Source organism: Papio anubis, chromosome 8 (assembly GCF_008728515.1).
Source record: "Papio anubis isolate 15944 chromosome 8, Panubis1.0, whole genome shotgun sequence".
Lineage (NCBI taxonomy): Eukaryota > Metazoa > Chordata > Mammalia > Primates > Cercopithecidae > Papio > Papio anubis.
Genome location: NC_044983.1, coordinates 92,465,992 through 92,484,327, shown reverse-complemented (window position 1 = coordinate 92,484,327; position 18,336 = coordinate 92,465,992). Strand labels below are relative to the sequence as shown.

The window sequence follows — 18,336 nt, the reverse complement described above, 5'->3', positions numbered from 1 at the left end:
GTGAGACAAGGTCTGTGGGGGTGGAGAGGAGGGAATGGGTTTAAGAAATAGGAGGGATTTGGAGTAAACAGGACTTGTAAATGTTTGGCTTTATGTCCTGGATGCTTTTGAGGTTTCTGGATTATGGTGCCTGCTAATGAGATAGGGGACAGAGGAGGAGGAGAACACAAGTGGAGGCTTGGTAGAAATAATGACTCATAGGTTACCAGACCTATTTTGCAGATGAAATAACCAAGTATCATTACTAATCTGTGTTGTCTGTGAGGGTATGTATGAATCTTATCTGTATTTTTTTTTTTAACTACTGATTCTCCAGTACCATACAATAGTTGATTAATAAGGATGCTTAATAACAAATAAATGAGGCTTAGAAAAATTACATCGTTTGCCTATATAGTTAGAAGTTTTGAAGCCGGAATACATTCTCAAGTCCTCTAACTCCTTCCAATATACCATCTACCACAAGCCACCACACTAAAAACAACAACAACAAAAAGCTGAATTTCAGGTTCTGAAGCAGAGGAGTAAACTCTTCTTGGAAGATATAGAGTAAGAGTGGGCTCATTCTCTCAGGTCACAGTAAGAGGGTATTTAATTTTTTTCATTAATGTATATTTTGTGAATGCGTTTCTAAAGAAGAAATATATTCAAGAAGGATGCACTTAGGGACATCTAAGAACCATGGATTATACCTCATTGGTGACATACTCAGAGTGAAATAGACTCCTTTCATTCTAACCTGGAGCTCAGAATTGGAGAATCAGGCAAAAACTTAAGATTTAAAGCCTCTCTATTATCTGGAGTGAATAGAGACTAGCTAAAATCCCTCTTAGGTCACTTTAAGTCATTTCTTGTATTGTCTTTCAAATTGTCAGGGAATAGCAGTTCACCATTTTATGTGTGCAAATCACTAACGTTTGAAAGATATATCTTCTCTTAGTCTTTGCTCCTTTAAGAGAAATAATCCTTATTGCTCTAGGCTTCCCAATTTATATCATTCTCCCAATATTTTTTATACTTTTTTGGCTCTTTTCTTAGTATTCTTTATTTTCTTCACATTCTTAAACTGAAGTATCTAAAAGCTTGTCTAGACAATAATTATTTCAATGTTTTTGTTTCTGCTAAGTCAGATTTATAAGAATTTAAATGTTTCCCAAAATTAAACTGACAGCTATGGAATAGGCAAAGAATTAGAAATTATTGACCTTAACCTCAAAGGACTGATCACTGCGTATAGGCAGCAGGATGCACATAAACCCCTAATGTTCCAAGAATAATATCACAGTTTGTAATTCACACTCCAGGTTGTGGGACGGAGTCTTGAAGCGCATTAGAAATTTGGGAAAGCAATAGAGCACTACAGACTCAGGAGGGACTCACGAACACTAATGAATACAGAATGAGCCTTAAAGAGGACTGAGGATTTGGAGGGAAAGAATAGGAATATGGAAGGAGGCGGACATGGGACAAGGCTGGAATCTGAAGATCTAGAACAAAGGTTTATGCAGAAAGTACATCCAAGATGCTTTTTAAAGAAAATCTTTTTCCCCCCAGAGCCTTATATTTATGTTGACAGTTATTCCGTCCATTATAGATATCATCTAGATGGGTAAAAGATATCATCTTTTCTCTCCCAAAGATGATCATATTATAAATTGATCCTTTTGTCTTCTATAATTAATGAAAACAATGTTGAATTTTAATTCTATCTGTGTGATAGATATTTAATTCTATCAGTATTTTGGTAAATAGTATACATGGGACATTGGGGCCTAGTCATCATACAGTCACCTCAAATTATAGAAATTTAATAGGCCTAGAACATGGTAGGGACTCAATAAATGTTTATTGAATCAATGAAAGAAAAAAAGAAAGAAAAAAGGATGGAGTTTAGAAATATTATTTATCATTAATTTTTTAGAAGTTAGGTGAGCAGTTATTTAAATGATAACTTAATTAGTATTTAGAATCCTACCCTGAGCTTTAAGTTATAATTTATCAGGCCTTCACAAATATAGGGTACACAACTGATATATTTTTACTTTCTTTTTTCTTTTTCAGACGAATTCATCTTCATCTTTTAGAAAAAAGATGAAGAACCCAAGTGTGGTTCTTCATCCTTTTCTTTTTTTTTTTTTTTAGAATCAGAGTTGGTTTTTTTTTTTTTTTTTCACAGATAGGGGTCTTGCTGTGTTGCCCAGGCTGGTCTTAAACTCCTGGCCTCAAGCAATTCTCCCACCTTGCAGCCTCTCAAAGTGCTAGGATTACAGGGGTAAGCCACTGCGCACAGTGAAGTTCCTGAAATTTTCAATAGGTAACAGGAGTTATAAGTAGTACCATTGTTTCTTCCAGGAATAGCCCAAATTTGAAATATCAAAGGATAACTCAAAAGTAATAAAAGGAAGACAGCAGTAATTTGGTTCTCTCTTATAATGCTCTAAAGGAAATAAAACAGAATTCCAGGAAACATTTATAATCATCTAAATGAGCTACTGACTTTATGCAAACCTTTCTGATCTTTCAGAGGTAAAGAAGGGAGTAGAACAAAGAATGTGAGAAGATATAAGTAGTTATTTACAATAACAAACTCCTTTCTCTCAGTGGTAAATCACTGTGGAGCAGGAATGGACTGAAATCCTTTGCATAAGCAAGAGCTGAGTAAGATAAACATTTTAGACACTGCCAGAGATTTGGAGACTTCTCAGCATTCCAGACTCCTCAGTGTTGTTGCATATTGTGAGAAAAGGGCCACCAGCCTTGAAGCCAAAATGGCCTGTTCTCAGGGTGACTCCTGCCCTAAGGGCGGTATAGTCTTGGGCGAGTCACTTAACCCTTATGAGTCTTTCTTCATCTGCAAAATAGGGATAATGATAATTGTATCTCCTTCATAGGATGGTTGTATGGATAAAACAGTATCTGCAAAAAGCCTGAGTACTTCCTACATATTAGTAGTTCAATACATTTTAACTCTGATTAATTCTTTTTTGTTTGTTTGTTTTGAGATGGAGTTTCACTCTTGTTGCCCAGGCTGGAGTGCAGTGGCATGATCTTGGCTCACTGCAACCTCCGCCTCCTGGGTTCAAGTGATTCTCCTGCCTCCGCCTCCCAGTTAGCTGGGATTACAGGCTTGCACCACCACACCCGGCTAATTTTGTATTTTTTTAGTAGAGACGGGGTTTCACCATGTTGGTCAGGCTGGTCTCGAACCCCTGACCTCAAGTGATTTACCCACCTCAGCCTCCCAAAGTGCTGGGATTACAGGCATGAGCCACCGCACCCGGCCTCTTATTAATTCTTATGCAACTATAATGGGCTCAGTCTCCCCACTCCATTCTGTTAGGTAGAAATCAAATCTGACCTCACCTTACCACGGCAGAGACAGAAAACGCTTTCTTATTTTAGGTGAAAAGAATCAAATTAATCTGATCACTCCAAACAGAACCATTCTTATGTAACATGTACATGTGAAGGAATTAAGCTAGAGCTAAGTCTCAGTGATCAAATACAACAAAATAAGAAATCCCTGGGATGGGGAGGGACAAGTTTTTGTTCCCAATTCTGTCTTAGGTTTCAGCTCCTCACCTCACCTTTGGGCACCCCCAGTCTGCACTCTCATTCTCCCACAGTCTACCAGTCTTTTCTTCACAGCTACCACACAGCAGCTTATTCAGGGTTTCTCAGTTTTTAAGAAGTTCCTGTTGAAATATTTCAGAATCAGGAAATATCTAGAATTTCATACAAATGATTCTATATAACTTAAAGGGCAGACTCTCTCCCCTACACTTAGATCATGTCTATCAATGACACATATGTAGATAGTATTGGATCTGTCCGGAGAAGTACAGCATTGTAAATGGAAATGTTGCTTTAAGAAATTTCAAAATACGTTAACATATACACAGAACAAAGAACAAAGGGAAAGAATTTTGGTCTTTGTGTTAGAATAAGAAAAGCTCCTTTTATTTTTAGTTATGAAAGATTATTATAAACCTTAAAACTTAAAATATGCCTTAAAAATCTGCAGTATTGCAAGAATAAGCTTTTTAAAAATCTTAAATCTATGTAGTATGTAACTATTGGTAAAATCTACTTTGCAGCCTGGAAAAAAAAAATCTGGAGTGAAGTAGGTCCAGAGACACTGTTTTAGTACCTCTGAAATGTTTGTAGCCACAGAAATAGTTCTGAATACAGCAATGTTAAAACTGTTCAAAGGTTGGGCTTCCTATTTGTATAGTACAAATACAGAACAATTTGCAGATGGATCCTTTAACTTTTTTGGATTATGGATGTAATGGTGTTGAGGGAGAAACCTTGAGTCACAAACACTTAAAATCAATAACCTTTTTCAATGGCCAGGCTTAGGTAACTTAGTGAAGTAGTATAAATTTGTCTCTTTAAGACTGTTCTAGAGGCCAGGCGTGGTGGCTTATGCCTGTAATCCCAGCACTTTGGGAGGCCAAGGCAGGCAGATCACTTGAACCCAGGAGTTGGGAGACCAGCCTGGGCAACATGGCGAAACTCTGTCTCTATAAAAAATACAAAAGTTAGCCAGGCATAGTGGTGCACACTCATAGTCCCAGCTACTTGGGAGGCTGAGACAGGAAGATTGCTTGAGGCCGGGTGGCGGAGGTCACAGCGAGCTGTGATCGTGTCACTGGACCCCAGGCCAGGCGACAGAGTGAGACCCTGTCTCAAAAAAAAAAAAACAAAAAACAAAAAACAAAAACCAGTTCCAGCTTGTATTCCTGTAAGTAACCTCCTCATGTCCACTCCCATTTCGTAATTTTATCCCTGACCCCAGGGTCTTACGACTTCTCTTCGGGATATTCACATGATAAATCACTGACCAGGGTAAATTAGCTTGTGCTCAACCTCTTGCACAGGAGTCTTTGCATTAAGATAAAATATGATTAAAAGGAAGTACCCCACCCTCAAGAAATCCATCTCTAATGGTAAAATTTCAGATACCACAGTGTTTTAATAGGGAATTATTTGGATCAGGGAAGTTTTTCTAGTACAGGACTAGAACTAGAAGGATATTAGTAGTAATATTTGCCTTCTACTCTATTTCTCAAATTTTGGTTATGAGATCATTTGTGCTATAATCACCAAAGATACCTCCTTAAAAAACAAAACAAAACAATGGATTTTTAGGCCCAATTCCAGAATGACTAAATCAGAATCTCTGGGAGTGAGGAGCTTATAATTTAAAAAGAGTAGGGGGATACAGATGGGTAAACAAATACAAGGTGAGGACTATTATCCCAGTTTTGGAAATCATCAGATTATACCTTGAACAAAAGCTTAAGGTTTCCATGCACAACCTGGCCTACCAGTATTCCCTGTGCTCTATTAAAGTAGAAATTTTATTTTAAATTGTTGGTAACATATAAGGAACATAACTTCATCTTTTGGTCTTACCAGGCACTCCAGCTTGGATCCAAAAGTTGATGTCTGTCCCTTCTCCATGGCTCAGGACCTGAGTGATATTGAGGGGCTGCAGCAGGCTCATAACCTCCTCCATGATGGCCCTGGCCTTTTCACTGCCAGTGAATTGCAGCCCAGTGGGTAAGAAGGTTCCCGTGTCAGACTCCATCACTAGGCTGTAGTTGGAAATATTTACCTAAACACAAGAGAAAGTTGTTTGATTTTTATCTGTCGCTTCTGTGTTTTCTCCTTGGGAACTATCAAACAACAATTACCAAATACTTTACCTCCTCACGGCTGTGCCAAAACACATGTTGCTGTGCCTGACTTAGGGTCTGGTCTGCATATTATCTAACCATTCTGAGATGCACAATTACTCAGTCTAGGATTTGCCAAACTCAAGAGTTGGCTGGAAAGGATTAAAAAAATATAATGAAGGGAAATATAAAGCCCCATATCAAAGATGTTCAGTTATTTCTACTAGCAATAATATTCTTTCAACTAATTTTCTTAAGTATTCACTGTGTTCTGGTATACAATTCCTCCTATGTGGCAGGGATCTCCAGATAGTATTAGCCATGCTCAGAAAAAAGAAGGTATGCTCTGTGAACTTATTTCTTTGCACCTCTTCCCTCTAAATAGATATTCTATCTTATCTTAATTGTGAGTTCTGCCAAAGCTTAAAGACATCAAGCTGACAGGTTTGTCTTGGGGTTCTGATTTTGTTGTTGTTCCATATGTTAAATCCCCAGGGAGGGAGGCAATAGAACAAGGCATGAAACACTGCTATCCCTGGTGTAAAACCGCAGTACTCTAATTCCAGGCAACTCTGCCAGGCCACTAGTTCATAAACTCTTTCCAAATAAAGTCTGGTAAGAAAGCACACAGTTATTTCATGTAGCCAATATTGTCACAGCATGAACTTAGAATATAATAGGCTCTTGACAGGTTGCACAGTTAAATTGCTACCCAGCCCTAAAACTTGGAACTTTAAGATCCTTCAAACTGGCCAGCTCATCTATTTCCCAGGAGCCATCCACATCTTTGAGACTTACCAACTGCCACCTTGGTTGACTTATTCCCAAGCTATCCTTGGACAAACACTGCTACTCATTCCTCATTACTCACCTAGTAAAAAATCAATAACAACATTTGTACATTGCGTCCAGAGAGCTTTCACATTTGCAGTCTCCTTTGGTGTTCTTTGGCCACTCATAAAATAGACAAAGCAGTATTATTAACGTTGCTGTTTTATAGGAAAGGATCTGACAATCAGAGAGGTCAAGTGATTTGCTCAATGTTATACAGCTGGCAAATGGTAGCGCTGGCTCTGAAACTCCCTGCTTTCCAAGACTCCACACTACCTAGCATGGCACTGAGGGGTAAGCAATACTTATTCTGCATTTAGAATGATTTTCCACTTACATAACAATTTGGGGATTGCGTAGCATTTTTTTTCTAAAACAGATTCCATTTTACAATGATTGCCTAACCTTTTGCTCTTGAAGTGTATTGTAGTTACAAGGGCAAGAGCAGTGACAGGTTCTAGAGAAAGATGTTGCTGGCATTTACAGCCCTGAGACACCAACACTTTTTGTTATTGTTAATGATGAGAAGGTTAATGATGCAGAAGTCTGTTCATATTTCTGTATATGAACAAGTCTAAGGGACTTGTCTTCATGGTGATTTTTAGTGAAAGACCCAAAGCATTTATAATAAAAAGTGCCACCTCAGCTTTCAGCTGAGGTTACTGCATTATGGTAGCATCATTAGAGTTAATGATATGCAAAATATTTGCATTAATGTCTTACATTCAGGGCTCGTTTAACTAGTATATTGATGCTAAGTCAGCAGGTTGACATGTAATTTGGCAGTCCTAAGCCTCTTCCCTTGTATGCCCTGCCATACCCACAACCCTAAACTGTTTCCCTCTCCTGCAAAAAGGAGAAAAGAAAGTTCATAATATATCTTGCAAATGAAAACAGAATTGAGCAATCTTGTTTGTGAGAGTTTCCCTATTGCAGGCAGATCCCATTCTTCCAACAAGAAAATCAGGCAAAGTGCTTCTAATCATGTACTATGTATGTTAAAATTGGAGCTACATGATAGGAAGAATCAATATCCTTAAAATGGCCATACTGCCCAAAACAATTTACAGATTCAATGCTGTTCCTATCAAACTACCTATGACATTCTTCACGGAACTAGAAAAAACTATTTTAAATTCATATGGAATCCCAAAATAGCCCAAATAGCCAAGGCAATCATAAGCAAAAAGAACAAAGCTGGAGGCAACTTCAAATTATACTACAGGATTATGGTAACCAAAACAGCATGGTACTGGTACAAAAAATAGACACAAAGACCAATGGAACAAAGTAGAGAGCCCAGAAATAAGGCTGAACACCTACAAGTATTTGATCTTTGACAAAGCTGACAATAAAAGCAATGGGGAAATGGTTCTCCATTTAATAAAGAATGCTGGGATAACTGACTAGCCATACGCAGAAGTTGAAACTGGACCCCTTCTCTACACCATATACAAAAATCAACTAAAGATTGATTAAAGACTTAAATATAAAGCCCAAAACTATAGAAACCCAGAAGACAACCTAGGCATACCATTCTGGACATAGGAACTAGCAAAGATTTCATGACAAAGATGCCAAAAGCAATCGCAACAAAAGCAAAAATTGACAGATGGAACCTAATTAAGAGTTTCTGTACTGCCAAAAAAACTATCAACAGAGTAAACAGACAACCTACAGAACGGGAGAAAAGTTTTGCAAACTATGCATCTGACAAAGGTCTAATATCCAGCATCTGTAAGGAACTTAACAATTTACAAGAGAAAAACAACCCCATTAAAAAGTGACATGAACAGCGGCTTCTCAGTAGAAGACATACATGTGGCCAATAAGCATACGAAAAAAAGCTCAATATCACTGACCATTAGAGAAATGCAAATCAAAACCACAATGAGATACCATCTCACACCAGTCGGAACGGCTATTATTAAAAACTAAAAAAATACACGCTGGTGAGGCTGAGGAGAAGAGGGAACACTTATACAATGTTGATGGGAGCGTAGATTAGTTCAACCATTGTGGAAAGTAGTGTGGCGACTCCTCAAAGACCTAGAGACAGAATTACCATTCAACCCAGCAACCCCATTACTGTGTATATACCAGTAAAGGGGGAATAGAAATCATTCTGTATTATAGAGACACATGCATGTGTATGTTCACTGAAGCACTATTCACAATAGCAAAGACATGGAATCAACCTAAATGCCCATCAATGATAAACTGGGTAAAGGAAATGTGGTATATACACACCATGGAATACTATGCAACCACAAAAATAATGAGATCATCTCCTTTGCGGGGACATGGATGGAGATGGAGGCCATTATCCTTAGCAAACTAACACAGAAATGGAAAACCGAACACTGCATGTTCTCACTTATAAGTGGGAGTTAAATGGTGAGAACACATGGACAGACAGAGGGAAACAACACACACTTGGACCTACCAGAGGATGGACAGTGGAAGGAGGGAGAGGATCAGGAAAAATAACTAATGGGTACTAGGCTTAATACCTGGGAGAGAAAATAATCTGTACAACAAACTCTCATGACGCAAGTTTCCCTGTGTAACAAACCTGCACATGTACCCCTGAACTTAAAATAAAAGTTTGTAAACAGTGGAGCTAGTTAGCAGTTTGGCTATTAGACCCAACATTAATGAGCAGCCTGGTGAGTTGGACACCACCCTGGGCTCAGTCTATTGTATTCCTGACTCAGCAACTGATACACTGGGCTTCCAAGGCGGGTGAATGGCCTCTCCCTCTGTCCCCAAGTCATGTTACCTTGGTCCTTGGCTTCTGCATCTGTAGGTTGGGACAAAAGCTTGAATAATGAGCCTGTCCATATGAAGCTTCAAGCACCTTTAAAGAAAGGCCTTTAAAGCAAAGAGAAAGTGGATGCATGAATGGAAAACTAGGGCTTCTAATAATGTGTTCATTAAGTGCTTCCTGGTCCTCTTTAACTACAAATGTACAGATGTCCTAGGGACAGGGGGCTTCACAGTTTGTGAATGCCATTGTGCAGTGTCACAGGATGTTGACAGGAACGTAGAGAATAGTGTAAATAAAGAAGGTTTCAAAGGTGCCCTTGGCTATATATGTGGCAGCCATTTTAGTGGAGAGATCAAGAGTGTAAGCTTCTGAATGATCCAGACTAGGTTTGACCCTCACATCAACCCATTTTTAGCTGTAATGGGGATGATAATGGTACCCAGCTCATGGAATTGTCAAAACAGTACATTGTAAAGGTTAGGGCATAACTAGCACTTGGTAAACAGTAGCATTACTGTTGTTACTGTTCTTGGCACTGAGCATCAACACTTCTCAGATTTTCAAGGATGGTCCCAATATAAGCCCTTTTGTTAGCTGATTACAACGATGGTAGACAGCATTTCTGCGATGTTTCCTATGAGCCAGACACTATGTGTAACGTCTTACAGCTCATCCCATGAGTGTGCACAATCATTCCATCAGTGCTCTCATATTTCTCATCTCACAGATGAAGGAACAGGTTTAGTCAGGTTGACTAACTTTCCCACGGTTACCTTGCTAGTTAAGTGGTGCAGCCAGAATTCCAACCCAGAGGAATTCCTTCCACCTCCTCAGCAGTGCTCACAACCTCTCTACTGCTGGGTCTCCTGAAAGACACTTCTGTCAGGCTACAAGTCCTCATTTTTAATTCAGAAATACAAAGACTTAGTTAAATGCATAGATTAAAAACTTTTTTTTCATGATTGTAACACAAGGTATACTTGGACAGAAGTTATTCCTACTAACAAAGTAATTTGTTTAAGCCAAGAAAGAAATGAAAACAGAAACAAAAATCTCCTGCTCCACAATTTGCTTCCAACTAGAAATAAAAAGAGTAAAATAATAAAACATCTTTTCAAGCCAAATAAGACAGGATGTGTAGATATCAGTAAACCAGAATTCTGGCATAGGTATAGAAATGTTTGATTTCTATTCGTGTAGAACATTTTTAGTTGCTGCTTACATGACGGCAGCGTTCTATTGTTTTCTATTTATATATAAACATCTCCATATGTTTTCAATAAAGAACTAAGAAAACAAACCACCCACCATCCATGACACTGCTTTTTCTCTACATTTATGGAGTCATTATCTAATTGTTAGCACATGGTGAAGGAGTTGGGAAAATGTCTCTACACAAAGAAGCTGGAATGAATAGCTGTGTCACTGGGCTGTTAGAACTGCTGCTTCTCAGGAATATGTTGTCACAAACATCTTTCTTCCTTAGTGTGCTATGTGTGGGGACATACTCAATGTAGATTTGAAAAGCTGATTATAGCTAGTGACAGGGAGCACAGTAATGCTCATTTCACCCAACCCATTTTAGCACACGTAACAAGATATTCATCCTCTTGTTTATAGGGTGTAGGAAGAAACCAACTTCTAGAGGCTGAATGCTTTATTGCTGAGATAACCAGCACTGATTGAGACAAGCTGAGGCACATAGATGAGGAGGCTGAGCAGCTCAGTGATAAACTCAGATATTATCTGTAAACCCCCTACTTTGTTCTCTAAATAAAGAGAAGCAGCTCTTTATTAGGAGCCATGAAAACTGTCATTCATTACCATGTAATATACGTAATGTAATGTAGAGGAATACTTCAAGGTAACCTCTTAAGGTCAGATCATAGGATTAGTTAATATCTGCTCAGGGTTGAGGATTCATAATTTTGTCCTGTGCTATAATCACATGCTATAATACTTCTGTTCCTTTTTTTAAGGGTCAGGCTACTCTGCCAAAGAACAATTTGGTAACCAGTAGCATTCTTTGGGTGCAACGCAAGATTCAAAACAAGAGAAGTGTTTAAAATATATATTGCATGTTTTAAAATACTTACTTCCTGATATAAACACAAGGATGATGTTTGTGTTTTTTGCTTTTATAAAATTCTAGGCTACTTTTCAGAAATATAGACCCAAGTCCAATAATATCTCCTCTTTCTCCAAATTTGGCTTCTTTGTTTAAAAGTTTTTTATTTTCTCATAACCTAGAAAAAATAACCTATGAGACCACCGTGAAAAAATAAAAAAAAAACATATTTTCTCATGTTTCTCAACATGTCTTTGATTTTGACTTAAAGTGACATTGAAGTCTCAAGATCAAGTGAAAAGAAAAGAGACTCCTATTTGAATTAATCATGTAGCCTCCTCGATTTATTCTTCAAAGAAGTAAACTCCACACTGACACAGGGCAATTTTAGTACCTCTTTCTTGCCCTGTAAAAGTAAATATTTTATAGATAACGGTGGTGATGCGTTTGGTCAGGTGGTAGCTCAAAACAAGCTCTCAGAAGCAAATCATCTTAAAATGTGTGTGCTGAGTTGCTGCAATCCTGTTTTGCAGTTCTGCCAGTGACCCTGAATTCCTAGTTTTGGTGGATGAAGGTGATTTCTTTACAGAGCTTCAGCTCAAACAATTAACATGATTGGATGATATGTAAAGAAGGTTCTCCTGCCGTGCAAAGTAAAAAGATAGCCTTAACTTTCTGGTCAGATCTACCTGAAGTTCAGACTTTTCCTTTTGACCATTACTTTCAGTCTCCAGCACTCAGTTTTGAACAGCTTTGGGCACCCAAAGGAGAGCCAGGAAAGGGATGATAACATAAATTATTTTATTTGATGGCTCAACTGGCTGCAGCTTGGGGAAATGGACAGTCTTGGCTAAGTTACATTAGTACCAAAATTGCAGACAGAGTGGGAAACCTAACAGGTGCAGGAGCCTCTGAGGATCTAACCATCTTCTCACTCCACTTGTATTGTGGTTTAGCCACCATCGTACCTGGAGACAGGAACAGAATGAGTAGCTACTGGAGATCCCTTTCCAGACCTATCATTCTGTGTGTATGCACAGAGGTATTCTGTTCTGAGACACACCTCTGTTTTCAGGCAGTCCAATGTTTACAATGTCATTTGAAGCACTCTAGATCTTAGTGAATTCACCTCTTGTGCTTGTTAAGGTCCGTGGATAACCCTTAAACTTACCAAAAACACACGATCCCTGCATAAATGACACTATGGTAATAACAGTGAGCCAGAAGGCTAAAAATGTGGCATAAACATTAGCTAAAAAGAGTAATTTTATTTGTATTATATAGCAAATCTGACTGCATTTGATGTATTTTTTTTTTTTTAAATGCAATATCCAGGATATTCGGTAGATAGACTTAAAAAAAGGCTTACATAGCAAATTAATATCTATCTCAGCTTCTAATTTTATTCTTTCATGTGGAAGCAATATAATAATAATAGAAGTAGTGGGACTCAAGAGCTCACAATTAAATTTCGATTCATTTAATGCTATATATTGGTCAAGTGTTTCATGCTACTGGTTTCATATTCATTTCAGTATGCTGTTGTAGAACAGAAAGTGCCAACACAGCTGGTTTTGTAGGAGCAGACTTCCCTGCCTTTTTCATTCTCTATCCCTCTCAGTCCCCTCTTCTAACAGGTTATCTGTCAGTCTTTCCTGTTCTACCCACCACACTACAATTCTTCTCCAGGTTCAAAAGGCAACAACTAAATTGCCTGCATGAAGAACCTTTCCTTCATTTGACCATTTTCCTTCAACACTGTGACATGCTAAATAAGCTCACACATAAAGATGTGTTTCTTGTTTTTGATGACATTGTTGTACCAGCCAAGATAGTGCTTTCTGGTTGACCTCTAATGCCCTTCTCTTGGCTGGGAAGACTACAGCAGCTTGTTCAAGTCCCTTTCTAAGGTTATAACTGACAGCTAAGTTCATCTATCTATAAGTAGACAGGTTCTTTTAAAAAATATAGTACTCCTCATTTTCTTGTCCTGCAAAAATAGACTATACTATACTCTAGAAACCAAATATTTACTCAATCCTAGGGTGTGTTAGGGTGTATCATATTAAAACCCAATTTGTGAGTTTTTCTTTCTCTATAGCCTACAGACAAGTACTTTCAGCATTTCTGGATTTTGACAATATCCCCCTATGCCTTATTTGATCAAGTACTCTTTACCAATATTAGTAAAGATGATAAATACAGCTTTAGAAATAATTATGTTTTCTTAGGCGGGCCTTTCCTTCTTTTTCAAAAGAAAATTAGCAGGTTTGAAACCTTATGAAAAACAAAAGTACCAAAATAGGAACTTCAGGGCTCTTGGTCTGCTCAAATGACTTCATGCCCTACTTCTGCCCAAGCCTTCTGTGACTACCATCCATACCCCTCTCTAATTTGTTGGCCTATTGCACTTCATTCAATTTTTCTTAATATCTGCCTTGCTCCTACAAAAATGTAAGGCTTTCTACAAGAAAATATCCTAATGCTATACTAAAAGAGTAGGTAAATGCACTAGAACTAAGAAAATGCCATGAACACAGGAATCACATGTGTGTGGATCTCTGCCATCTCTCTAGATTAAATAACAGAACTAAGCACATAGTAGGTGCACAATAAATGTTTAAGGCAAAGGAAAAGTCAAAATTTGGAACATTTTGACACAGCGTCAATTGCAACTTGAGGATGTAATTTAGCTCTAGCTTGTGGCTGCCAATGTAAGAGGGTGATTGATGTATTACTGAGCTCTCATTATCTAGGAAGAGAAAGTGCACCACCAGCTCCTTGAAAAAAGCAATATTTTTTTCTAGCACTCAATTCTAAGAGTAATTACATGGTTCTTTATATGAGGAACACTGGACAAAATAATGGACACAGTCTCCAATAACAGTTTTACAAAAGATGCAGAAACACTTTTCCTAACACTATTTCCTACATATTGATCCTCGATTAAAGCCAAAAGCAAAATATTAAGTCACATTTCAGAAAATGTGTTTTTTCAGGAAGCAAAATGTATTTATTCAACAGTTATTTTGACATAAACTGAGTGATAGGGTGACTATACATTTTTGTTTGTCCTAAGAAGTCCCAGTTTACATCCCCTGTCTTGGTGTCAATTGAGCCTCCTTTCTCTTGCAAACATTTCCTGGTTTTAATAATAAATCATATTTCCAACCTACATATAAGGGTATCTGTATATGAAGATGACTAAGATAGGGTTGTTTTCCTAAAGGAGGGGAGGGTTTACTAGCAGAGGCAATAACTGGCTAATATATTAAATGTGATGAGTTCTATGAATATGTACAAAGAAGGAAAAACAACTACTGAAAAGTGTTGGCAAAAGCTTGGTAAAAGAGGTGATGTTTGGCCTCAGCAAGTACCCTAGATTGAAAGTTTTCCCATGAGAGCAGGGATCTTGTTAGTTCATCAGCATATTCTCAGAACCTAGCTAACAGGCACTCGAAAATACTTGTCAAATGAACAAATGACTTTATTTTAAGCATCCAACTAATGTTGTCCAGAATGTAGCTTTCCAAGAGAGGATCAGAGCTTAGGCAATCTCTAAAAGGATAAATATAAGCATGTTCTGTAGAGCATCTCACTCTCAAACATTAGTTGCCCCTCCTAGAATTTTTGTAGCATTAGTGAAAAATGTAAAGTGGAAACGATTAGTGAGCATCAAATTTCAAATCTGTGATGGAGCTGCACTTGACATTTGTTTACTCCTGGAAATGCTTTCTTCCCTTGGCTTCTGGAACCTCAGACTCTTGGCTCTTTTTATGCTTTACTGGATGATCCTTCCCATTTTTCTTGGAAAATGAATGGAAAATAATAGTTACCCTCTCACAACACCCCTGTCTCCTGTCCCGTGGAAGTTCAGCTTCTGTGTTTTCAATGCTGTGATCGTTGGTTTTGCTCTCCAGGGAATATAGTGCCTTAGAGGCCCTGTCTCTTCATCTTGAAGATCCCCTGGTCCTAGGGTCTGTATTATCCACAAGCCTCCTTTATCACATCGTCATGACCCTCACTGGAATCAGTCTCTCTGAACTGTTTTCTTCCTCCTCCCGATGTCTCAATCCCCTCTCTATATAATAGAATAATAAAAATAATAATAAGAAAATTATTATTTTCTTTCTCATTTTTCTCATCATTCTGACCAATAGACATTGGGGTGCTCAGAAACAGACTAAAGGCCTCTTCTTTTCTCTATCACACTTTCTCTGTTGGAACCCTTATTTAGGCTCATGGTTTTAAATAAATCTGTATGGTGATGAGTTCCAAATTCATATTTTCATGTATCTCCTGAATTCTAGACTCATGTCCAACAGCTACTCAGTATCTCTACTTAGATGTCTAATTGCGTATTAGTTTTCTATTGCTGCTGTCACAAATTACCACAAAGTCACGGACTTGTAACAACACAATTTGTGTGTGTGTATGTGTTTGTGTGTTTTGAGACAGGGTCTCACTCTGTCACCAAGCCTGGAGTGCACTGGCATGATCTTGGCTCCCTGCAGCTTTGGCCTTCCAGGCTCCAGAAATCCTCCCCACCTCAGTCTCCTGAGTAGCTGTGACTACAGGTGCACCACCACACCCAGCTAATTTTTTTGTGTTTTTGTAGAGACAAAGTCTCGCCATGTTGCCCAGGCTGGTCTCGAACTTTTGGGCTCAGGCGATCTGCCCACTTTAGCCTCCTAAAGTGCTAGGATTATAGGCATGAGCCACTGTGCCTGGCGTAAAAATTTATTCTCTAATAGTTCTGGAGGTTGTAAGTCCGAAATAAGCCTTGTAGGGCTAAAATCAAGGTGCTGGTAGAGCTGGTTCCTTCTGGAACTCCTCTCTTGCTTATACACCCAAAATACAATCTATCAACAAATCTTGTTGGCTCTGTTTTCAACATAGACCTACTCTCTGACAACTTCCCATCAGTTCCACTGTTCTGACTCAGTCCAAGCGACCACCAGCTTTCACCTGGAGCACTGCAGTAGCATCCTGTCTCCCTATTTCAGCCCTTGCCATCCTTCAGCCTATTTAAAAAAATGGGAGAAATGATTTTGGTCAGGTAGAATCTGAGAGCAAGAGTTGAGTTATTATTTATTTGGCTTTATGACTAAAGAAGCCTCAAATTGTCTACAGAAAATGGAATTGAACCTCAAAAAGGCTGAACAAGTTAGCCACAAAACTGTCTCTATCCAATTACATCAGCTGACTTATTGAAGGAAAGGTGGTGCATTCAATGGCTTTAGGAACTGGTGGCAACAATAGCCCCGGAGAAAGGAGAGAGGGGATTGAGACATCGGGAGGAGGAAGAAAACAGTTCAGAGAGACTGATTCCAGTGAGGGTCATGACGATGTGATAAAGGAGGCTTGTGGATAATACAGACCCTAGGACCAGGGGATCTTCAAGATGAAGAGACAGAGCCTCTAAGGGCACTATATTCCCTGGAGAGCAAAACCAACAATCACAGCACTGAAAGCATAGAAGCTGAACTTCCACGGGACAGGAGACAGGGGTGTTGTGAGAGGGTAACTATTATTTTCCATTCAGATGGAGCATTTATATGAAGAAAACTCCATGCCTATGGCTGTCTGTAGACTTCTCCCCTGAACTCTACACTTAAAACATTTTGTTATTTCAATAAATTTAGGGGTACAGTGTTTTTTTGGTTACATGGATGCATTGTATAGCAGTGAAGCCTGGGATTTTGGTGCACCCATAACCTGAGTAGTATACATTATACCCAATAGGTAGTTTTTCATCCTTCATTCACCTGCCACTCTCCCCCTTTCTAAGTCTCCAATATCCATTATACCACCCTGCATATCTTTGCATACCCATGACTTAGCTCCAACTTATAAGTGAGGACAGGTGGTATTTGGTTTTCCATTCCTGAATTACTTCACTTAGAATAATGGCATCCAGTTCCATCCAAGTTGCTGCAGAAGATATGATTTCACTCTTTTATGGCTGAGTAGTATTCCATTGTGTATATGTACCACATTTTCTTTATCCACTCATCTATTGATAGACATTTAGGTTTATTCCATATCTTTGCAATTGTGAAACATGCTGTGATAAATGTACATGTGCAGGTGTCTTTTTGATATAATGACTTCTTTTCCTTTGGGCAGATACCTAGTAGTGGGATTGCTGGATAGAATGGTAGATATGCTTTTAGTTCTTGGAGAAATCTCCACACTGTTTTCCATAGAGGCTATACTAATTTACATTCCCACCAGCAGTGTATGAGTTCCCTTTTTACCACATCCATGACAACATCTATTGTTTTTTGATTTTTTAATAATGGCCATTCTCGCAGGGGTAAGGTGGTATCTCACTGTGGTTTTTATTTGCATTTCTCTGATGACTAGTGATGTTGGACATTTTTTCATATGTTTGTTGTTGGCCATTTGTATATCTTCTTTTGAGAAATGTCAATTCATTGAACTCTATACTTTTTGCCAAGCTGCCTACTAGACCTCGCCACATGAAAGTCTGATATCTTAAACTTAACATGTTCAAACCTGTACTCCTTACCTCCCCCTTTCCCCCCTGCCTAACTCCCCTCATTTCAGTTGTTTGGGCCCCAAACTGTCAGGTTACACTTGACTCCTCTATTTCTCTCATACTCCATATGCAATCCACCATCAGATCCCGTTGGCTCCTTCCTTAAAATATTATCTGCAGCCTGACAACGTGCTATGTCTTCCACAGCTATCATCTTGTTCCAAAATACCCTCTTGTCTTGCCTAGACTATTATTTTTCTTCCATTCTGGTTCCCCTTTAGTCTATTCTCAACGAAACAGCCAGAATGATTATTTTAGAAAGTTAATTCAGCTCATGTTTCTCCTATGCTCAAAAGCCTCCCATAGTTCCAATCTCACTCAGAGAAAATGGTCCACGGGGCTTGACTCTGCCTGGGCTTCTTTACATTGACTTCTTGTCCTACTGCTTTCCTTTCACTGCTCCATTTCAAGCACATTG

General features: G+C 38.6%; 1 protein-coding gene across 2 annotated transcripts in view; it reads right to left on the bottom strand.

Annotated features, from left to right (window-relative positions):
- The window catches only part of CPQ (carboxypeptidase Q), a 502,651-nt gene that overhangs the window by 73,184 nt on the left and 411,131 nt on the right, over positions 1–18,336 (bottom strand). Inside the window, exon 7 of one of the 2 annotated variants that reach the window (XM_031650077.1) lies at positions 5,422–5,623. The exons of the other annotated variant lie outside the window; for it this stretch is intronic. Coding sequence (XP_031505937.1) covers positions 5,422–5,623 — 202 coding nt within the window. The remainder of the gene's footprint in view (positions 1–5,421; positions 5,624–18,336) is intronic. 2 annotated transcript variants of the gene reach the window in all.